Here is a 21,694-nt window from a genome sequence, read left to right on the forward strand (position 1 = left end):
GGGTGATGTGTTGGATTTAGAGGTTGATGGGGTGGTATGTGAGGACTAAGGGGACTCTATCCCTATTGTTGTGGGGGCAGGGGGTGGGTGAGAGGATTTGAGGTCAGAAGTGCAGGAAATGGGTGAGATTCAGTTGAGGGCATCCTTAATTACAGAGAAGGGGAAACTACAGTCTCTAAAGTAGGAGGATATCTGGGAAGTCTTAGAGTAGAACGCCTCATCCTGAGAGCAGATGCGGCTGAGGCAGAGGAATTGGGAGAATGGGATAGCATTTCTGCAGGATGGTGGGAGAGAGGAGGTGTAGTCGAGGTAATTGTGGGAGTTAGTCTGTTTCAAATGGATGTCAGTGATGAATCAGTTACCAGAGATAGAGATGGAGAGATCCAGGAAGGGGAGGGAGGGGTCAGAAATGGTCCAGATGAATTTGAGGGTGTAGTGGAGGCGAAGTTGATGACCTGTTACAGTTTGGCTAGGGGAACAGAAAGTTCTGGAGTACTATTGCTGAAATGTTGTCAGGGCCCGTAGCCTTTGCAGTTTCCAGTGTCTCCAACCATTTCTTGATATCTTGTGGAGTGAACTGAATTGGCTGAAGACTGGTATCAGTGATGCTGATGGATCATTCATTCGGCACATCTGGCTGAAGATTTCTGCGAAAGCTTCAGCCTTATCTTTTGCACTGATGTACTGGGCTCTTCCATCGTTGAGGATGGGGATATTTGTGGAGCTTCCTCCTCCAGCGAGTTGTTTAATTGTCCACCACTATTCATGACTGGATGTGGCCGGAAGCAGGCTTAGATCTGATCCGTTGGTTGTGGGATTGCTTAGCTCTGTCGCTTGCTGCTTTCGCTGTTTGGCATGCAAGTAGTCCTGTTTGGTGACTTCACCAGGTCGACACCTCTTCTTCTGGTATGCCTGGTGCTGCTCCTGGCATGCCCTCCTGCACTCTCCATTGAACCAGGATTGATCCCCTGGCGTGATGGTAATGGTTGAGTAAGAGATATGCCTGGCCAGGAGGTTACAGATTGTGCTGGAGTACAATTCTGCTGCTGTTGATGACCCACAGCACCTCATGGATGCCCAGTCTCGAGTTGCTAGATCTGTGTGAAGTCTGTCCCATTTAGCACGGTGATAGTGCCACACAACATGATGGAGGGTATTCTCAATGTGAAGGTGGGACTTCTTCTTCACAAGGACTGTGCAGTGGTCATTCTTACAGATACTGTCATGGACAGATGCAACTGCAGCTGGCAGATTGGTAAGGTTGAGGTCAGGTATGTTTTCCCTCTTGTTGATTTCCTCACTACCTGCTGCAGACCCAGTCTAGCAGCTGTGTCCTTTAGGTCCCAACCAGCTCGATCTGTAGTACTGCTGCTGAGCCACCCAGAACACATTTTGTGCTTTTTCCATCCTCAGTGCTTCCTCCAAGTGTGGTTCAACATGAAGGAGTACCAATTCATCAGCCGAGGGAGGACGGTATGTGGTAATCAACACAAAGTTTCCTTGTCCAAGATAGACAGGGCTGTTTCTGCAGTTGCCTTTTCTGATACCTAGGTCGATGCCAGTAATTCGTTCGGTTTCATTGCTTTGAGACTTTGTAGTGATTGGTAAAACTGAATGGCTTGCTTGGCCACTTCAGAGGGCAATTGAGAATCAACCATGTTGCTGTGGATCTGGAGTCAGATGTAGGCCAGACCAGGTAAGTGTGGCAGACTTCCTTTCCTGAAGGACATCAGTGAACCAGATGGGTTTTTCTGTCAACCGACAATGATTTCATGGTGATCAGTAGGTTTTTTTAAAAATTGAATTCAAATCACACCATCGATTCAAACCCGGGTCTCCAGAAAACTAGCCGAGCTTCTGGATTAATAGTCTAGTGATAAAACCATTAGGCCACTGCCTACCCTCTACTATCTGTACTATCATCATTTAGTTAGATCATCACTAACTTGCATCTTTATTCTTTACACCCTGCTTTGGTTCTCGTTAACTTGCTTAACAAAAGTCCATCAATCTCAGTTTTCATTTCATCAATTGAGTTCCGTGCTCGCACTCCTGCCTCAGATTTCAGTGGGGGAGGAGAGGGTAAGTCCCAGATTTCCACTACCCTGTGATGTAGATCTTCCTGATATTGCATCCACTCCCCAAACAGCCTCTCAGTTTAAGGTTATGCCCCCATGTTCGGGGCTCCCTGGACAACACTCACTGTGAAATTTGGTTAATTATATACAAAATGGTCTGCTGCAGCTGGAGCAAAAGGCATCTAACTGAGCAGAATATTGCAAATGATTCGACCTCAAGGTGCAGGAAACATCTGACACCCTTAGGCTGCATATTAAATACCTCTGATGATGCGGAGAGCGAGTTCTCGGTTATGAAGCTGCCCTTTGAAGGGGGACTTTTACTGCTGTTCAGCAGCTCAGGGCTGCAAGCTGCATCGAGGGAAAAGAGGAGAAAGATACTGATTAACAGTCAACCGAAACCACTTATTGATCAGAACATGTCTCTCTGCCCACTGTGCTTACAACAATGTAGTAGAACCCATCAACTGAAGGAAGAACTCAGTTCAATTGCAAAGACACCAATGAAGAATAATCTTCCATTGAGACAAACCTTACATCACATCTGTTGGGATGTTCCAAAGTGCTGCGTATCTGCGAAACATATCTTTAAAGTACAGCTGTTGTTGCTATGTTGTAACATGGACCAATTTGTGCATAGCAAGATCCTGCAAACAATCAACAGACACCAGAAAATCTGCTGTTTGTTGAAATGTCGTGTGTGGCATGGATGAAACGTGGATCTGGAAAACACCCTTGGTGTAAATAAAACCATGAGGTCTTTAATGTTGGAAAAAAGTCAACAGGCCCCTGAGTTTAAGATCTCCTTTCAAAGTCACACCATCAACTGTGGTGCGAGATCAAGTAACCAGCCTTTCTGATCTGGATTCCCAAATAAAACCCTCACTTTTGGTTCTTTTGCCAATGGAACTTAATCGGTGTCCTTTGGTGATGGACCCTTCTGCTAATCAGGGTTTTGAGCTTCACGTTCAAACCATTCCACTCACCTGCATGTGAAAATTTCAAGTTGGTAGTCTTCCTCTGCTGTACAGTTCTATGTTCTATGTCTTGCTTGTAATATTATAATGGGTCAACACTATTTTCAGGGACCTTTGCAGTTTACTGTCCTAAATAAGCTCAATTATATTTCTATGATATGCCAATTTTGCCAGTGTTTTACTTAGCCACATTCTTCTATTCTATGCATTGCCATATGAAAACCTCAGAACCAGTGCTATTAGCATTAAAATGCTGCTTATTTTCATTAAATTCCATTACCTCTTCTAGACTTATACAGGCAGACAGCACAAGAGGTGATTGGGCCCATCTTGCTGATGCTGCCCCTGAAGAGTTTTTCAAGTTGTCCCACTCCCTTGCTCTTTCCCAGCAGTATTTCCTGTTTTCAATAGTTTATTCCCTTTTGCACATTATGAAGGAATCTTCCTCACCGCTCTTTAACACAGTACATTACAAATCATCATAACTATGAGTACTTAAAGAAAGAAAAACCTCATCTTTTCTCTGTTTTAACAAGGTGTAGAGCTGGATGAACACAGCAGGCCAAGCAGCAGAGGAGCAGGAAAGCTGATGTTTCAGGCCTAGATCCTTCTTCAGAAAATTTTCTCTGGTTCTTTTTCTAATTATCTTGAATCTTTGTCCCTCTCATTAATAACGCCCCCCTGCCAATGGAAACAGTTCACCCTGATTTGCTAAATAATAAAAACCAAAGCTCTTCATAATTTGGACTGTTTCAATTAAACCTCTCTTTAACTTCTCTGTTTAAAGGAAACCAATGTCAGCTTCTCTCTTCTGGCTTCATAAATGAGATTGACCAGAATGGCAGGCAGGGTAAGCAATCTCTCCTGTATCCTCTCCAAAACAATTATGTCCCTTTTAAAGCCATCCAGAATTCCAAAAGATTCACCAACCTCTGAGTGAAGAAATTCCTCCTCATCACAGTCTTAAATGGCCTGCCTTTTATTCTAAGAATACATCTCCTCATTTTACAGTCACCAGCCTGGGACCACAGCCCACCTATATCTACCATGTCACACCCTGTAAGAATTTTTGTAACATCAGTGAGATAACCTCTCATTCTTCAAAACACCAGGTCCAATTTCCTCGCTCTTTCTTATTAAACCGATCCTGGAATCCAGGGACTAATCTTGTGAACTTCTGCTGAACTCCTTCCATGGCAAGTACATCCTTCCTTAGATAAGGACACCAAAGCTGTGGACAATACTCAAGGTGAAGTCTCACCAAGACTCTATACAATAAGCATTTTAGATAGAGAGATATATATATATAAAACCATTATCCGACTGGGATGAGGAGTGTACATGCTCATATCTGTGTGGGACAGACTGAACTATAGTCATTTGCCATCCATTATTGTTTGCAGGTTTGGTTGTTTCCCTTTGGCCAAAGGTGCAGTAAAGGATTACCCTGGCACAAATCAAATCTCAGTTGACACTGGCTAAGAGTACCTAACGATAACCCTGACTGGGTCATTCGTGAAGTGCCTCATCCAGTTGTGCTCTCATGTTACTCATCACAGAGAAGCACTCTTACCGTTCTGGGAGGTCATTAAATGTGCCTGCGAGGACGGACCATTGCTGGGTGTCACAGTAGCAAAAGGAATGGAGAGCTGGACATTCAGCAGCTGAAGACGCTCCTTCTTTGCAGAGAGATTCATGATCTGTTCCTGTAAACGTTGATTATCTAACTGAAGCAGGTGCAATGATTTTAACATGTCCACAACTAGAGGATGAAAAACAACAATCAGCATCTTGCTTCTCCCTCCAAAAATGGAACAAATTCCACCCAAAGCAATAAAAGCCACCATGTTATACATCTTCACTGTATTTTATCCTTCACTTTCCTGAAGATATAAAACCCAGCTCGCTCAAGTGACCATTCACACGCGCACCTAGGGTGGTGAGTATTGGCAGAAAGAACTTGCATTTGGATGGTGTCTTCAACCAAATAAATATTTCAAAGTGTATCACAATACACAAAATGAGGTGGGAATGTAAGCTGGAGGGCACGAGAAGATTGCACCCTGATACAGAATTATTAAAGTAGCGGGCGACAAGGTGTAGGATGGTGAGTGACAGGGAAGTGTGAGGTTATTCATTTGGGTAGTAAGAATTGAATAACAGAATATAATTTAAAAGGTGCAAAATCTTTATACGTTGATGTTCACAGAAATTTGGGTGTACTTGTACAATGAACACAAGAAAAGCTATTCAATTCATAATTCCCCTGCTCTTTCCCAATAGCCCTTTGATAGGTATTTCATTCCCTTTCCAGTGTCAGTTCTGGGTCTGCTTCTAGCCATTTTTCGCCAAAAACTATCAACCCGCAATTCTGGTCATCAACCCTTCCACTAAGTGAAAGAGTTTCTCCTCATCTTTGTTATCAAAATCAGTCATGATTTTCAATGCTCCCAATATATCTCTCCTTAGCCTTCCAGATAGTATGGTTACAAGAAGCACCAACATGACATGCCCTTACCTGACATCACGTGCAGGCAGAGTGTACAGCAGGGCTCAAACGGTACACATTCCCACCCCCAATGCAGTGAGACAGTACTTACTGTCGATGCCTCCCTCTCCACTCCAGTGCTTGTCTAGGAGCTCCTCTATGTTAGACGTTGTTTGTGGTACATTCTCCAGCTGACTTGGTATGGCCTGATCATATAATGTGGACAAGCCGCCAATGGGGGAGCTGTAACGTTGGGGGAAGAAAAGAGATGAGAGCTGGAATTGAACCTCCAAAGAAACAAGTTAAGGAATGGGTAGATGGGATTTTGGACAAAGTCAAGTTTGGGAGATTGGAGTGGATGGTGAATGATGGAAGGCTGGCCACGGTTGCGCTGGAATTATCAAGTCTAGAATAACTAAAGTCAAAGATAACAGTATCAACAAATAAGCTGAGGCAGAAGCTTAGTTGCCAATATTATAGAGGTGGAAATAGGGGCAATGATGTGAATATGTATTTGGAATCCAGTCTGTTGGTTGACAGATTGAAAACAGTCTGCTCTAATTTTTCTTTTAGTCCTTTATGGGATGTAGGCATTGCTGGTGAACCAGCATTTATTATCTGTCCCCTGTTGCTTTTGAGAATCATTAGATTTTACAGTATAGAAGGAGGCCATTCAACCTATCATGTCTGTATCAGCTCCCATAAGAACTATCCAGCTAGTCCCATTCTCCAGCCATATCTCCATAAACCTCTCAAGGTGGTGGCGGTTAGCTGTCATCTTGACCTGCTGCAATCCACATGCTGGAAGCTGACCCACAATTCCTTCAGGGAGGGAATTCTGACTTGTCACCTAGCGACAGTGAAGGAATGGCAATATATTTCCAAGTCAGGATAGTGAGTGACCTGGAGGGGAACTTGCAGATGGTGCTGTTTCCATGAATCTGCTGCCCTTGTCATTCTAGATGAAAGTGGTCATGGGTTTGAAAGGTGCTGTCTAGGGAGCTTTGATGAATTTCTGTAGTGCATCTTGGAGATAGTACACACTGCTGCTCCTGAGTGTTGGCGTTTGTGGATGTTGGGTACCAATCAAGGGGCAATTTCAGACATTTGCTGGGGTGGAGGATGAGTCAGCATTGAGGGCATGAACCTTGTAGTTGGGAATCAAAGTCAAAGGCCTAGATTTTCCCAATATTTAGTGGGAGGTGGTTTTGCACACAGCACCCAGATCTGCACATTGAATGAACATAACAAATCTGAGATGGTGGTGAAGTTACGCTCCCTCTAATGTTTCCTGCTCCAAAACTCCAAGGTCTGTGTGTGGCAGCATCTTCTGGAACTGGGGTCAATTCTTAAAAATCCTAGCATTGCCCGATTGGCCCAGCTAGCTTTTAATATGACTAGAGCTCAACACACATCTTTCTGTAGTAAGAGAAAGGAATGTAAAGTAAAGAAAGATTTACGTTGGAGATAGGCTTCCCCTGGAAGAACTGCCCCTGCAGACAAAACTGCAATCGTTGTCATCCAGATCTGGTTCTGAAAAACAAACATGATTGGTAAGGAAAGTCAGGTTCTTAGAACAAAAGTCTGTACACATAGCCAGCTTTTGATCTTAAGCCTATTACAGCTCCAGTTTTACAAACATTTGAGAACTCTTTTCCTCCTTGTTCTTCATGTACCTCCTACTTCTTTCACCCCATCACCACTACCTGTGCCCACCATATGGACAACAAGCTCAGAAATCCCTTCCCTAAACCCCTCTCTCTTCCTGAAACCAATATTTTTGACAAACCTTTTGGGCACCTGCCCAAATGCTCTTTTGGCTCGGAATCATTTTTTTTTGCCTGATTACTCTCATCTGATGTGCCTTTAGAACAATTTATTCCACCATAAGTATTATAAGGAGGTTATGTGAAAGCTTAAAGGTGCCCTGAATACAGGCAAAATACTGCAAACGCTGGAAATCTGAAACAAACACAGAAAATGCCAGAGAAACTCAGAGGGTCTGGCAGCATCTGTGGAGAGAGAAACAGAGTTAATGTTTCGAGTCAGATATGACCCTTCTTCAGAACTGTTCTGAGGTCTACACCAGGTGGAAACCAGCACAGCTGTTCACGTTTCTATGTTGAATCAGTTAAGGATGCCAATGTCCATACATGGTTAATAATGGTGGGTGTTTCAATACAGATAAACCTGGGAACTACAGACCTGAGATTCTGACAGTAGTGGTGGGTAAATTATTGGAGGGGATTCAGAAAGATAGGATTTACATGCATTTGGAGAGGCAAGGACTGATTAGGGACAGCTAACATGGCTTTGTGCGTGGGAAATTGTGTCTCACTAAATTGAGTTTTTGGAGGACGTAAGTAAAAAGATTGATGATGAAGAGCAGCAGATGTTGTTTACATGGACTTTAGTAAAGTCTTTGACAAGGTTCCACACGGTAGACTGCTTAGTAAAGGCAGATCATTATGGGAGTCAGGGACAGCTTGTGAGTTGGCTTGATGATAGGAGACAGAGCGTGACGGTGGAGGGTTGCTTTTTGGAAGGCTGTGACCAGCAGTGTTCCACAGGGTTTGGTGCTGGATCCACTGTCGTTTGTCATTTATATAAATGACTTGGATGAGAACATTGGAGGCATGGATTTAAAGTTTGCAGATGACACCAAAATTAGTGGAATAGTCAACTGAAGGTTATCTAAGATTACAACGGAATCTTGATCAATTGGGACAACGCGATGAACAGCAGCAGATGCAGTTTAATTTGGATAAATGCAAGGTATTGCACTTTGATAAAACGAACAAGGCAGGACTTATACAGTTAACGGTGGGACCCTGGGTAGCATTGTCGAAGGGAGAGACCCAGGGGTTCGGATAAATAGTTAATTGAAATTTGCATCACAGGTAGACTGGTTAAGAAGGCGTTCAGCACACTTTCCTTCATTGCTCAGACCACACGAGTATAGGAGTTGAGGTTGTACAGGATATTAGTGAAGCCACTTTTGGAGTACAGGGAATAGGAAGGATATTATTAAATTGGAGAGGGTTCAGAAAAGGTTTACCAGGATATTGCCAGGACTGGAGGGTTTAAGTTATAAAGATAGGCTGGGATTTTTTTTTCCCACTGGAGCGTAGGGAGTTGAGGGGTGACCTCAGAGATTTATAAAATCATTATAAAATCAAAAGCAAAGGTCTTTTCCCTAGGGCGTTCAAAAACCAGGGTGCGTATTTTTAAGGTGAGAGGAGAAAGATTTAAAAGGGACCTGGCAAGAACATTTTCACAGGAAGAGGTCAATGCAGGTACAGTTACAACACTTAAAAGACATTTGGATAAGTTCATGAATAGGAAATATTTAGAGAGATGTGGGTCAAACACAGGCAAATGGGACTAGTTTAGTTTGGGAACATGGCTGGCATGAACCGAAGGGCCTGTTTCCATGCCGCATGACTCTATTTACCCAGGCTTAGGAAGGGAAATGACCAGGAATTAATTTTCTAATAATCTTCCTGGGAGGAGACACTTTGGTTGTTTTCTCCCCCCTTTCTTTTGTTCAATTGTATACAGTCTATTAAATGATCAGTGTGCATTTGTATAGCACCTTTCACTACCTCACGATATCTCCATAGTGCATTCCAGAAAATTAGACAATTCTATAACCACTACTGTAATGTAGGAAATAGATGCCAGTAGATGTGAGTTCTCACTAGCAACAATGACAGACCAACAGAATAATGTGCTTTTAAGCATTACCCGGGGCACCAGTGAGAAATCTCTTGTTCACTTTCATGAAGTGCCATGGAATCTTTTCTAAACACCCAAGGTAGGACCTTGGTTATATGTCTCATCTGAAGAATGGCCTGACTGACAAGGGAATGCTCCCTCAGTAATGCACCAGTGTGACAAATAGGGATCACGTTCTCAAGTGCTCAGAGCAGATTCTGGAATCTCTCAGTCTGTCCACCTTAACTCACAGCATAGGCAGCACTATTGCTAATATGGACAAAGAGAGAGAATACAAATGGACAATAGAAAGGGAGGCTGAGTAACTACTTTAAACAAAAAAATCAACCTGCACTTTTAATGTGCCTTTAATGTGGTAAATATTCCAAAATACTCCAAAGAACCATGATTAATTAAAGTTTGACACATAAAGCCACAGAGGGACAAGAGTTCAAAAGCTCGGTCAAACAGGTAGGTTTCAAGGGTGCATTAATGGAGAGGCAGGGTGGCAGTTTTGTTTCAGAAGAAATCCCAAAGTTTAGAGCCCAGGTGAATGAGTGAATGGCCACCAAAGCTTTTCTTTTAGATATTCATTTGTGGGATGTGGGCATCGCTGGCTGTGCCAGCATTTATTGCCTGTCCCTAGTTGCCCTGGAGAAAGATGGTGGTGAGCTGCCTTCTTGAACTGCTGTAGCTCACATGCTGGAGGTAGACTCACAATTGCCTTAGGGACAGAATTCCAGGATTTTGACCTTGTGGCAGTGGAAGAATGGCAATATGTTTCCAAGTGAGGATAGAGAGTGACTTGGAGGGGAACTCACAGGTGGTGGTGGCGATGTTCCCAGGTATCTCCTGCCCTGTCCTTCTAAATAGAAGTGGTTGTGGGTTTGGAAGGTACCATCTAAGGATCCTTGGTGAACTTCTGAAATGTATCTTGTAGATAATACACACTGCTGCTACTGACTGTCAGTGGAGGAGGGTGTGGATGCTTTTGAATGCAGTGCAAATCATGTGGGTTGCTTTGTCCTGGATGGTGTCAAGGTCTTGAGTGTTTTTAGCTGCACCCATCCAGCCAAGTGGGGATTATTCCATCGCACTCCTGACTTGTGTCTTGTAGACAGTGAACAGGCTCTGGGGAGTCAGGAGGTGAGTTACTCGCCACAGTATTCCTAGCTTCTGACCTGCTGTAGTAGCCACTGTGTTTACGTGGCAAATCAAGTTGAGTTTCTGGTCAATGGTAATGTCCAAGACACTGATAGTGGGATATTCAGTGATGGTAACATCGTTGAATGTCAAAGGCGGTGGTGGTAAATAGTGTCTTATTGAAGGTGGTCATTGCCTGGCATTGCTGTGGTGCGAATATTACTTGCCACTTGTCTGCCCAAGCCTGAATATTGTCCAGATCTTGTTGCATTTGAACACAAAATGCTTCAGTGTCTGAGGTATCATGAATGGTGCTGAACACTGTATAATCATCGACAAACATCCCCATCTGTGACCTTCTGATAAAGGGAAGGTCATTGCTGAAGTAGCTGAAGATGGTGGAGCTTAGGACACTACGCTGAGGAACTCCTGCAGAGATGTCCTGAAGCTGAGATGACTGACCTCCAACAACCACAACCATCCTCCTATGTGTCAGGTAATGACTCCAACCACCGAAGAGTTTGCTCTCGACTCCTACTGATTCATTGTTTTGCCCTAGCAAAACTGGAATCAATGGAAACTGGGGATATGCAAGAGGCTGGAGTTAGAGAAATGCAGATATTCCAAAACTGCTAGAGGAGGTTAGAGTTTCTCTGGTTGTCCACTGCAAGGAGTCGTTCTTCACTGAGTGTGGAGACTGGCACAGGTCCAAGGTCCAGGACTATGTGCTCAGGGACACACTAAAGCTGGGGGCAGCCACTGACATTGTCTAAGTCCTTTCAAACGTAGCATACCGGGGGCCTGGAAACTGTATAACCTCTCAGGCTCTGTGCCTTATGAAGAATGTATGATATAAATTAAGAGTACTGAAAGGCATGTAAGAATGAAACATGGTGTATAGAGAAGTTTATATCTATTGCATTTACTGCAATTTGTAATTTGCATTCTTTTGCTCTCTGTCTAGGTGACTGATGTGGAATATATTTGCTAAATATGAAAACTGTTGTAATTGTCATAAATTGATTTTTTTTTTGCAAATCCTGTAATATTCAAAATGAAATGTTTTGTTTACAAATTCTTTGAAATAATACTTTGAGGAAAAAATAGCTCTTCCCCCTTCTGGCCGATGCCATTATTTCAGACCCTGTTGTATATTACAGCCTTATTACTTCTTCTCAACTGTCCACAATCCTGTTTCTCTCAGAAGCAACAAATCAATATTTTTAATTGCAAAGCCCATGACCTACCAAATTCCAAAACAATATTGTTTGATAATGTAAGACCGAAAGAACTGCGGAAGCTGTAAATCACAGACAAAAACAAAAGTTGCTGGAAAAGCTCAGCAGGTCTGGCAGCATCTGCGAAGAGAAATGAGAGTTAACATTGTGGGTCTGGTGACCCTTCCTCAGAAAAGTTAACTCTGATTCTTTTCTTCACAGATGCTGCCAGACCTGTTGAGTGTTTCCAGCAACTTTTTGTTTGATCATGTGCCTGGGCAAATAAAAGTAGAAATTAATTAACGAAAGTGGGTTTTTGTAATTGGGAAAAAAAAGAGTTCCAAATTATTTCCTTGGTGGCACAGTGGTTCAGTGGTTAGCACTGCTGCCTCACAGCACCAGGGACCTAGGTTCGATTCCACTCTAGGGTGATTGTCTGTGTGGAGTTCACACATTCTCCTTGTGTCTGCGTGGCTTTCCTCTGGGTGCTGCAGTTTCCTCTCACAGTCCAGAGATATGCAGGTTAGATAGACTGCCTGTGTTAAATTACCCGTAGTGCCCAGAAATGTGCAGGCTAGGTGGGTTAGCCACAGGAAATGCAAGTATAGGGTAGGGTGGGTCTGGGTGAGATGCTCTTTGGAGGGTCAGTGTGGACTCAATGGGCCAAATGGCCTGTTTCCACACTATAGGGATTCCATGTGTAGTTCCCTACTAAGAATCACTGATGTGAAGAAATAGCTGAATGATTGTCCTGTGTACACAGGGTTTACAATTCCTAAACAATTTTAGTGCCCATTATGTGTGTTTGATCTCTGCTCTATTGAAATTTATCATTTATCTTTCTTTCCAATCACTTTCCACCCTAAGTGCTGTTTACTTTCTCCGGCCACTGCAACGGATCAGTAAATCAGCCACCACAGCCACTCCCAAATTCACATGCTGTGGTTCCCCAAACAGCCTCCAATGTTTTCTCTTCAGCCAGAGGAGCTTAATTCCTGAAGTTTTGACTCCACCTTCCCAGTCCCTGAAGATGTTCTTTCGTTTACTTTAAAGAAAACAAAGGCAGGTTGTCAATTCCAAATTCAATGCCAAATGTTTCACTTCCTGACACTGAGCTATATTACTCTATAATCTTATAATTGCCATCTTTGCCTCCCTACAACTTGCAGATTTTAAAAATGCCATTACCCAATTTATTCAAATAGGAACATTAGAACAGGGGTAAGTCTATTTAACCCCTTGTGTCTGTTCTACAGTTCAAAGGATGGCTGATCCACAATGTAATGCTAAACAACCACCTTTACCCCATATCCCTTAATTCATCCTTTAATATCTGATATCTTATACCTCTGCTAATCTTTTCAATTTTAGTACAGAACTGTCTTGCAGTGACACTTTGGTCTCCAAATCTCCAGTGAAGCTTGGAGTTCAATTTTATCTGGCCATACAGATGTAATTTAGTCTCCATTTTCAAATCAAATATTGAGTGTATTCCTGTATGATGTTTTGACTTTTAAATAGTAAGCCTGACAGTGTAGATACAGAGTTAACTAAAGTAATGGAGTCCAGGCTGAGGATAGACAACTGTGATGCTACAGTTATAAATAGAGATAACACAATGTGGAGCTGGAGGAACACAGCAGGCCAGGCAGCATCAGGGGAGCAGGAAAGTTGACATTTCGGGTCAGGACCCTTCTTCAGAAACAATTTATGAATTTCCCCATTTCTGAAGAAGGGTCCCGACCTGAAACGTCAACTTTCTTGCTCCTCTGATGCTGCCTGGCCTGCTGTGTTTCTCCAGCTCCACACTGTGTTATCTCTGACTCCAGCATCGGCAGTTTTTACTATCTCTATGATGCTACGGTGCCATCACTGGCAGGAGAATGTAATTACAGCGTGACATGCATACATAAGCATTTCACATGATAAATTCCCATGTCTGTTTTATAACATATGATAGAATCTTAAAATCCCTACAGCGCAAAAAGAGGCCATTCAGCCCATTGAGTCTGCAACGACCCTCTGAAGAGCATCCTACTCCACTCTGTAACTCTGCATGGGGCTTTTAACATGGTTAACCTACCTAACTTGCACATCCCTGGACACTCCAGGGCAATTTATTTTTTCAGCATGTCCATCTTTGGTCTGTGGGAGGAAACCAGAGCACCCAGTGGAAACTCATGCAGTCATGGGGAGACTGTGCAAACACCACACAGACAGTTGCCCAAGGCTGGAATCGAATCCAGGTCTCTGGTACTGAGACAGCAGTGCTAACTACCATGCCACCCCTTGATCTTGTAAGGATCAATGTACTGATGTAGTTTTCATAATATTTTTTCCAGCTGATCTCTGTGTTGTCACATGGTCAAAACAAAGTGTATGCCCTCTGCTGGAACAGTTGGAATGGAGTGGAAGGGATGTTTGGGGTGGCTCATTGTTCTAGAAATAAAAAATGCAAATCAAACCCTATTTTCATGTCACACAGTCAATATTTCCTGTATTTCCAGGTTCCAACTTATAATGGAATTTCCCTATGTAAACTTGTTACACTATAATTGTACCTTTTCCTGCACAGCTACTGATAGGAAGTAGAAATTCAAAGTGATACAGTTGCAGAAGTAGTCTTCATGGATATCGGATTTATAATGTAACTGTTTACAAGTGGATAGCCAAATATTAGCAAGCAGTGGTACCTTTAGGACGGGAGGATAGAGAGAAAGTTACACAAAAAGGAATGGAGATGAACAGAGAAGTAGACAGGAGACAAGAAGGCAAGGAGGGTGGTGAGTGAAGGAGGAAGGTAGGAAGAAGGGAGTTGGAGAAGGGAGAGGGAGGGGAGGCTAATTAATTGCACCTAAGGATTAAATTCATGTTGCTGCATGTAAGTAGACATCTCTAGTTCCCGATAATAACTGATGTTCTCATTTAGGATTTATTCACAAGTGAATTTAATCCAAACCTCCTGGCCTATAGAATTCAAATTAGGACAAACCACAAATTATGAATAATAACTCTGAACAGGACTGAGCTGTCTGTTCACTTTGAAACACAGACTGCAGTGAAGAGAAGGGACCTAAAGGGCAACTTTTTCCCACACAGAGGGTGATGCGTGTATGGAACGAGCTGCCAGAGTAAGTGGTAGAGGCTGGTACAGTTACAACATTTAAAAGGCATCTGGATATGTATTAGAATAGAACTGTCTAGAGGGATACAGGCCAAATGCTGGCAAATGGGACTAAATTAATTTAGGATAGCTAGTCAACATGGACGAGTTGTCAAAGAGTCCATTTCCATGCTGTACATCTCTATGACTATGACATTTCTGCTCCACAAGGCTAGATTCAATGAGGCTCTCTCAGTGAGGACCCTACCTATGATACTAACAGCTCCTCCATAACAATTCAATACTGAGAACAGGCAGGACTTCCATCTTGTCTTCTGTGATGAGGTCTGGAGGGGGTCCAGGTTCAAAAAGTCAGGTGGGTGACCAAGGAAGGGATGGGAGCTAAAATGACCTTATGGAAGGTGGGGAGCCTATGATCAGCCTGGGGTGTTTTGAAGTTTTGTCTTCAACATGGAACATTAGCTCTTGCTTCTTACCCACTTCCACAAATGTTGCGTATTTTCAGTATTTGCGGTTTTTAATTTAAGGACCCCTCTACAAACCTCCTCCCCCAAAACTAGACCATGAAGCCGAAGTTGCTGCACATCCCAGATGGCGTAAACCTACCCCGACTGCAGTTTGGATACTGGAGGAGGTGGGTCAAGACCTTTAAATGGTCAGTGATTGCCTACATAAGGGCCTTAATTAGCTCAAGGCGAGTGGGACACCAAAGAGCTCACAAGTCCCCATTTAATTGGAATGGGGGCAGAAGCAGGCAGGCAGGAATAAGTCACAATGCCTGCTCTATGTTATGTACTGCCCTGACTTTAAACCCCTTGACAAAGGAGTGTATAATCCAGCCCAACAGTCTCCCTTTCGAGACCTACCAACACAGCACTCAGGAGAAATAAGCATCTAATGTCTGCCACCTACCTGTTTGACTGGTTTCCACTGGGTTTAACAGCGAAGTAATGGATGTACCAGGTGTAATCGGTCCTCCAAAGACATTGGAAGGAGTGAGATTATATGATGAACCAGGTAAGGACAGCACCTGTATAGAGAAAGCAGCACAACGTTGGAAGAGCGACAATACCATGTGATGAAGATCTCATTTTATTTGATCTTTTAAGTGGAGTTCTTGACAGTTTGCATTTTCCATTTGGCTCTTAAACAAATCTTTATTCTGCTTTAATGGACAGCAAACTTTCATTAAGTACAGCTCTTTTGTAAGCACTTAAAAACCAAGACACTATTTAAAACTCTGCATGCATTATATATCACGTTCATAAAAATGACTTCCTGTTGAGGTCTTGTGGCTATATTTCTGTCAACACTTTCCATCGTCAAATTTGTGTCAGAACTTCTCAGTCGATTTTGCTTTGCCAACCAAAGTGTAATTGTAATCTCTTGCCACTAAATGGCTCTGTGGAGCAAGTTTAGGAAACAGTTCCAAAGTTTGCCACCATTTTATAAATTAAAGAAAAACCCAAAAGGCATGAGCTGAACAAAGATAATAAAACTGACAATGTAATAGCTGCATTCCCAAACTGCTGGGAGATAGCACCCTTCATTTCATAGACTCAGAGTCATACAGCCATACAGCAGGGAAACAGACCCTTTGGTCCAACCAGTCCATGCTGAACATAATCTCAAACTAAACTAGTCCCACCTGCCTGCTCCTGGCACATATCCTCCAAACCTTTCCTATTCATGTACTTATCCAAATGTCTTTTAAACATTGTAATTGTATCCGCATCCACTACTTCATCAGGAAGTTCATTCCACATGTGAACCAACCTCTGTGTAAAAAATTTTTCTCATGTCTTTTTAAAATCTCTCTCCTCTCACCTTAAAAACGTGCCCCCTAGTCTTGAAATTCCCCATCTTAGGGAAAAGACAAATACCATCAACTCTATCTATACCTCTCATTATTTTATAAACTTCTATCGGGTCATCTCTCAACCTCCTACACTCCAGTGGTAAAAGCCCTAGCCTATCCAGCCTTTCCTTTTAACTCAAACCTTCCATACCCAGCAACATCCTGGTAAATCTCTTCCGAACCTTCTCCAGCTTGATAATATCCTTCCTATAACTGGGTGACCAGAACTGGACACAGTATTCCGGAAGAGGCCTCACCAATGTCCTGTACAACCTCAACATAATGTCCCAACTCCTATACTCAAAGGACTCAGCAATAAAGGCAAGTGTGCCAAATACCTTTTTAACCATCCTGTCTATATTTCCTTAATGATACTCTCAAAAACCCTCAAATGTCCATCTTTTGCAGATCAAAAATTTCTAATGACATGACAAAAAAAAAACAGAACTTGAAAAAAGGTTTCTAACATTAATTATAATGTCACTCATTTCTTTTACTTCTCTTTGCTGATGGGGTTATGCATCTGAGTGGCTTTAGTTTGTAGATTTCAACCATAGAATGTAGGAGCAGAAATACGCCATTCGAGCTGTCTCATTTGCTCCACCATTCAATGAGATCATCGCTGATCTGATTATCCACAACTGCACTTTCTTGCCTTTTCCTTATAACCCTCGATTCCCTTCCTGATTAAAAATCTGTCTATTTCAGCCCTGAATATGCTTTATGACTAGCTGTGACAATTCTCTGTGGCAAAGCATTTCACAGATTTACTACTCAGAGAAGAAATATTATTTCTGAGATTACGCCCTCTGATCCAAACTCCTCCATGAGTGAAAGCAACTGACAGTGGACTATTCAACTAAGCACTGCATCACCTCCTCCCTCTGTCAGTCAATGATTGTTGATTACTGGTTAGTAGTAGTAGTCGGTAAATGATGAGGAGCCAGCTGCACCATCCCCACACACCCATTCCCAAGTAGTACTGAATCCAATTATCTTGCTTGTGAACCCAGCTAACCCAGCACCGACTTGAGGCCCTTCTCGTACAAAAAGGGTCAGAAGCAGCAACTGTTCCTTCATATATTAGTTCAAAACTGGGAAGTTGTTTTTGTTTGTGGGAGGGTTTAGGACCAGGTGGCATAATTTCAGAATAAGGGGTTGGCCATTTAATTCACTTAGCATTGATGAGCTTACTTAAAATGTGTTCCTGTTAGTTTGACTTTTCTGTGGAAACCTGACAGTGAGACTTCCCCTTTAAGAGCCTGGTTCGGAATGAATTCCCCTGTAAAGGGTGGATTGTTCCCAAGCAAAGGTTTCCCCCATTGCTGCAGTCTCTCGGCTTCATGTTCAGTAGCGCGCCAATAAAAACAGAACTTGCTTGCACAAGCTACATAAAGAGGTTATAAATCTCATCTGATATAAACATTTAAATACACTGTGTACTGGCTACGTGTACAAAAAAAGAGACGAGGTCTCCAATTGAAGTTCTGAATTATTTCCCAACAGAATCACAAATTATCTGTGTGCATGAAAAAGAAGCTGGAACTGCTAGTGTTAAAATTACTAAAAGTGATAAAACGCAGAAATCATAACCAACTTAATGTAACAGTTCTAGCCAATTTCATTCGGAAAGAGAGAAAGAGTGGAAAATTGGGAGTGAGAAGAGGCCATTCAAATACGAAGCCTGGTTTAATCCCTGTACACTGTCCCAACACCTTTTAATTCATAAAATTCCTAGAGTGTGGAAGCAGGCCATTTGGTCCAACAAGTACACACTGAACCTCCAAAGAGCATCCCATTCAGACTCACTCCACTACCCTATCCCTGTAACCCTGAATTTCACATGGCTAATCCACCTATCCTGCACATCCTTGGACACTAGAGGCAATTTAGCATGGCAAATCCACCCAATCTGCACATCTTTGGACTGTGGGAGGAAACTGGAGCACCCAGAGGAAACTCATGCAGACACGAGGAGAATGTGCAAACTCCACACAGGCAGTCGCCCGAGGCGGGAATTGAACCCGGGTCCCTGGCACCATGAAGCAGCAGTGCTAAGCACTAAGCCACAATTCCTTTCGGTGATCCTTACTCAGGGGTAGCAATCTCAGCTCAAAGTTGGACGGTCGTCTATTCAAATCTCACTCCACAGACTATAGTACAAAATCCAGGAACAAGGTGCTATGTCACTATAGTGGAGACAGCAGCATTGTGATTATGTCACCAGGCTGGTAATCTAGAACTCCAGGCTAAATTTTAGAGTCACGAGTTCGAATCTTACCACAGTGAAATTTGAATGTACTGAAATAAATGCTGGAATAAAAAGCGAGCCTAATAATGACCACTTAACCAGCGACAATTGCTGTAAAAACCCATCTGGTTCATTAATGCCCTTTAGAGAAGGAAATCTGCCGTCCTTTCCCAGACTCTCTACATGTGACTCCAGACCCACAGCAATGTGATTGATGCTTAATTGCCCTAGGGACAATTAGGGATGGCCAGTAAGGTCCACATCCCATTAATAAATAAATGCCAATCCATCTTTCATTTCTTTAGTTTGACTCCCATTGACTCTTTCATTACTAAAACTATTGTCTTGGTTTTCTGTACTGACTCATCCCAGGGGTAGCATCTCATCTCAGCCTATTATTTTTAAGCAGGATCTAACTGAATTCCATTCATTTTAAATCAAAAACGGAAACTGCTGGAAAAGCTCAGCAGGTCTGGCAGTATCTGTGGAGAGAAAGCAGAGTTAACCTTTAGGATCCAGTGGCCTTTCTCCATAACTCAAAACACTAACTCCATTTTCTCTCCACAGATGCTGCCAGACCTGCTGAGTTTTCCCAGCAGTTTCTGGTTTTGTTTCTGATTTCCAGCTTCCACAATTCTTTTCTTTTTCTATTCATTTTAATTCTCTTTCCCAGACACAGACTGAAGTGTACTTCCTTTTAATCAAGTCTATCAAGTTGCTATTTCAAGGAAAAGTAAATGGAATGTGATCCTCAAATTTAGCAGAGACAATTCTAGATACTCTATAAATCCCAACCTAAAAATAAAAAATGCCAACTAGATTTATTCACTCACTAAGTTCCAGTTCATTAAAATGGAAGCAATCATGGACCTTGAGCCTAAAAAAAAATCCTAGAAATTGTTGGAATTCCATGCAATTTAGGAATTCCATTTATGGTGTTTTGCATTTTATCTACCTTAGTTTTTTTAAAAAAAGTTAGAAACTTGACCAGTAACTCAAGGAAGACATGCACATACCTCGACTGTTAGACCCTGAGCTCTATTACATATTTAATTTAAAAATAATGCAGCCAGAAATGAGTTTCAGTACAGGTCTCTATATCTGACCCATTTCCCCTCATAAATGATACTGTGGGAAGGATATTGCATGCCACCATGTGTTTTTAGCATGAGGGCAGGTAAAATAGGTCAGCATAGACCACCATGTTCTCACCCACTTCTGAGCTCACCTCTGTAAAAGAGGGTGGTTGGGCATTATAATAAGAAGCCTGTCCACCCCATGTATGCAAATAATTAACAGTTAATGGAGCTTGTGCCACCCTGTAATGTGCTGCCCATTGTATAGCTCCCCGCAATTGCTGGCAAAAGAAATTCATGGGTACATTAAGAATCAAACCGGAAATTATTCACAACTAATTAAATACATGCAAGAGTGTACACGGAACATGATAGTTGTAAATGCGTTGATGTACAGTTGTGCGTGTATGTCTATACAATACATGCCTTTCAGCATGATGCTTCCAAATTGAGAAATTGGCAGCTTTGTTGGAAGGGAAATGATTGCATAGTTACAGTGTTTTTGTTACATTTGGGATGTCCCAAAGCTCTTACAAACAATTCGTTCTTTTTGAAAGACAGACATTGGCATTACTAAGGCAGCCAATTTGCATGCAGTGAATTCTGCAAAGGTCATGGTGATCAATGTGCAGTCAACTCTCATGATAACGTTGGTCAATGGATGAACATGACCATGATACTAGAAGGTCTCCTTTGACATTTCCTTCTCACTCCTGCTGGCTGCCGGCAGTCACAGCTCAGCTGGTGGGACTCCAACCTGAGGCAAAAGGTGATGGGTTTAAGCTCTGTTGCAAAGATTGGAGCCAAAGGATCAAGACTGACACTCAGGTGCAGTATTCAGGGAGTGCTGCACTGTTGGAGGTGCCATCTTTCAAATACGAAGTTAAAGCCCAAACTGACCCCTCCGGTCGAGGCAGAGGCATTTTGAAGAAGAGCAAATGGGTTCTCCCCAGTGTCTTGGCCAATCTTTAGCCTTCGATCAATATAATGAAAACAGATTATGTCGTTATCACATTGCTGTTTATGGGTGCTTGCTATTTGCAAATTGACTCTGTGCCTTCTACAGTGCGACAATGACTACACTGCAAAAGTGTTGGAGTCAGAGAGATGTATAGCACGGAAACAGACCCTTCAGTTCAACTCGTCCATGACAACCAGATATCCGAAATTAATCTAGTCCCATATGCCAGCATTTGGCCTGTATCCCTCTAAACTCTTCCTATTAATGTATCCATCCAGATGCCTTTTAAATGTTGTAATTATACCAGCCTCCAGCACTTCCTCTAGGAGCTCATTCCGTACACACACCACCCTCTATGTGAAAAAGTCCTTCTTTGGACATGAAGTGCTTTGAGATGTCCTAAGATAGTGAAAATCTCTCTATATAGAGGTTTTCAAACAACCTGTTCAGTTATGTTACGGCACACCTCTGGAGCAGGTGGGACTTGAACCAGGCTTGTTGGCCCAGAGATAGGGACGTGCCTTCTGCGCCACAAGTGCCCTTTTAAATCACTTTCTTATAAATATGCTTGTTGTTTTTGTTTGACCCAGCTCCACTAGCCCCAGGTGATGTTATGGACTAGTAATCTCAGTGTCAGTGATACTCATTCAAGCTAAAGAATCATAAATTACTACAGGAGTCCGCAACCTCGCCTCAACTTGCAAATGACTTCCACATGTTTGAGAAAGCTTTTCCTTTTAAATTGTGCTTTACAAACTTCTCTGCACAGTCTGCACAGGGCCACTTTACAAACCACAATCACAC

At 42.5% G+C, this 21,694-nt stretch overlaps 1 protein-coding gene across 1 annotated transcript in view; it reads right to left on the reverse strand.

Annotated features, from left to right (window-relative positions):
- Positions 1-1,712: 1,712 nt before the first annotated feature.
- The window catches only part of LOC109916757 (protein AF-10-like), a gene marked incomplete at its 3' end in the record, with an annotated part of 148,889 nt that continues 128,907 nt past the window's right edge, over positions 1,713-21,694 (reverse strand). The window contains exons 12-17 of the mRNA XM_048614422.1: positions 15,657-15,774; positions 7,004-7,076; positions 5,656-5,786; positions 4,629-4,817; positions 2,341-2,429; positions 1,713-1,751 (exon numbers count right to left, since the gene is read on the reverse strand). Of these exons, the coding sequence (XP_048470379.1) occupies positions 1,713-1,751; positions 2,341-2,429; positions 4,629-4,817; positions 5,656-5,786; positions 7,004-7,076; positions 15,657-15,774 (639 nt within the window). The remainder of the gene's footprint in view (positions 1,752-2,340; positions 2,430-4,628; positions 4,818-5,655; positions 5,787-7,003; positions 7,077-15,656; positions 15,775-21,694) is intronic.

Source organism: Rhincodon typus, chromosome 30 (genome assembly GCF_021869965.1).
Source record: "Rhincodon typus isolate 14 chromosome 30, sRhiTyp1.1, whole genome shotgun sequence".
Taxonomy (NCBI): domain Eukaryota; kingdom Metazoa; phylum Chordata; class Chondrichthyes; order Orectolobiformes; family Rhincodontidae; genus Rhincodon; species Rhincodon typus.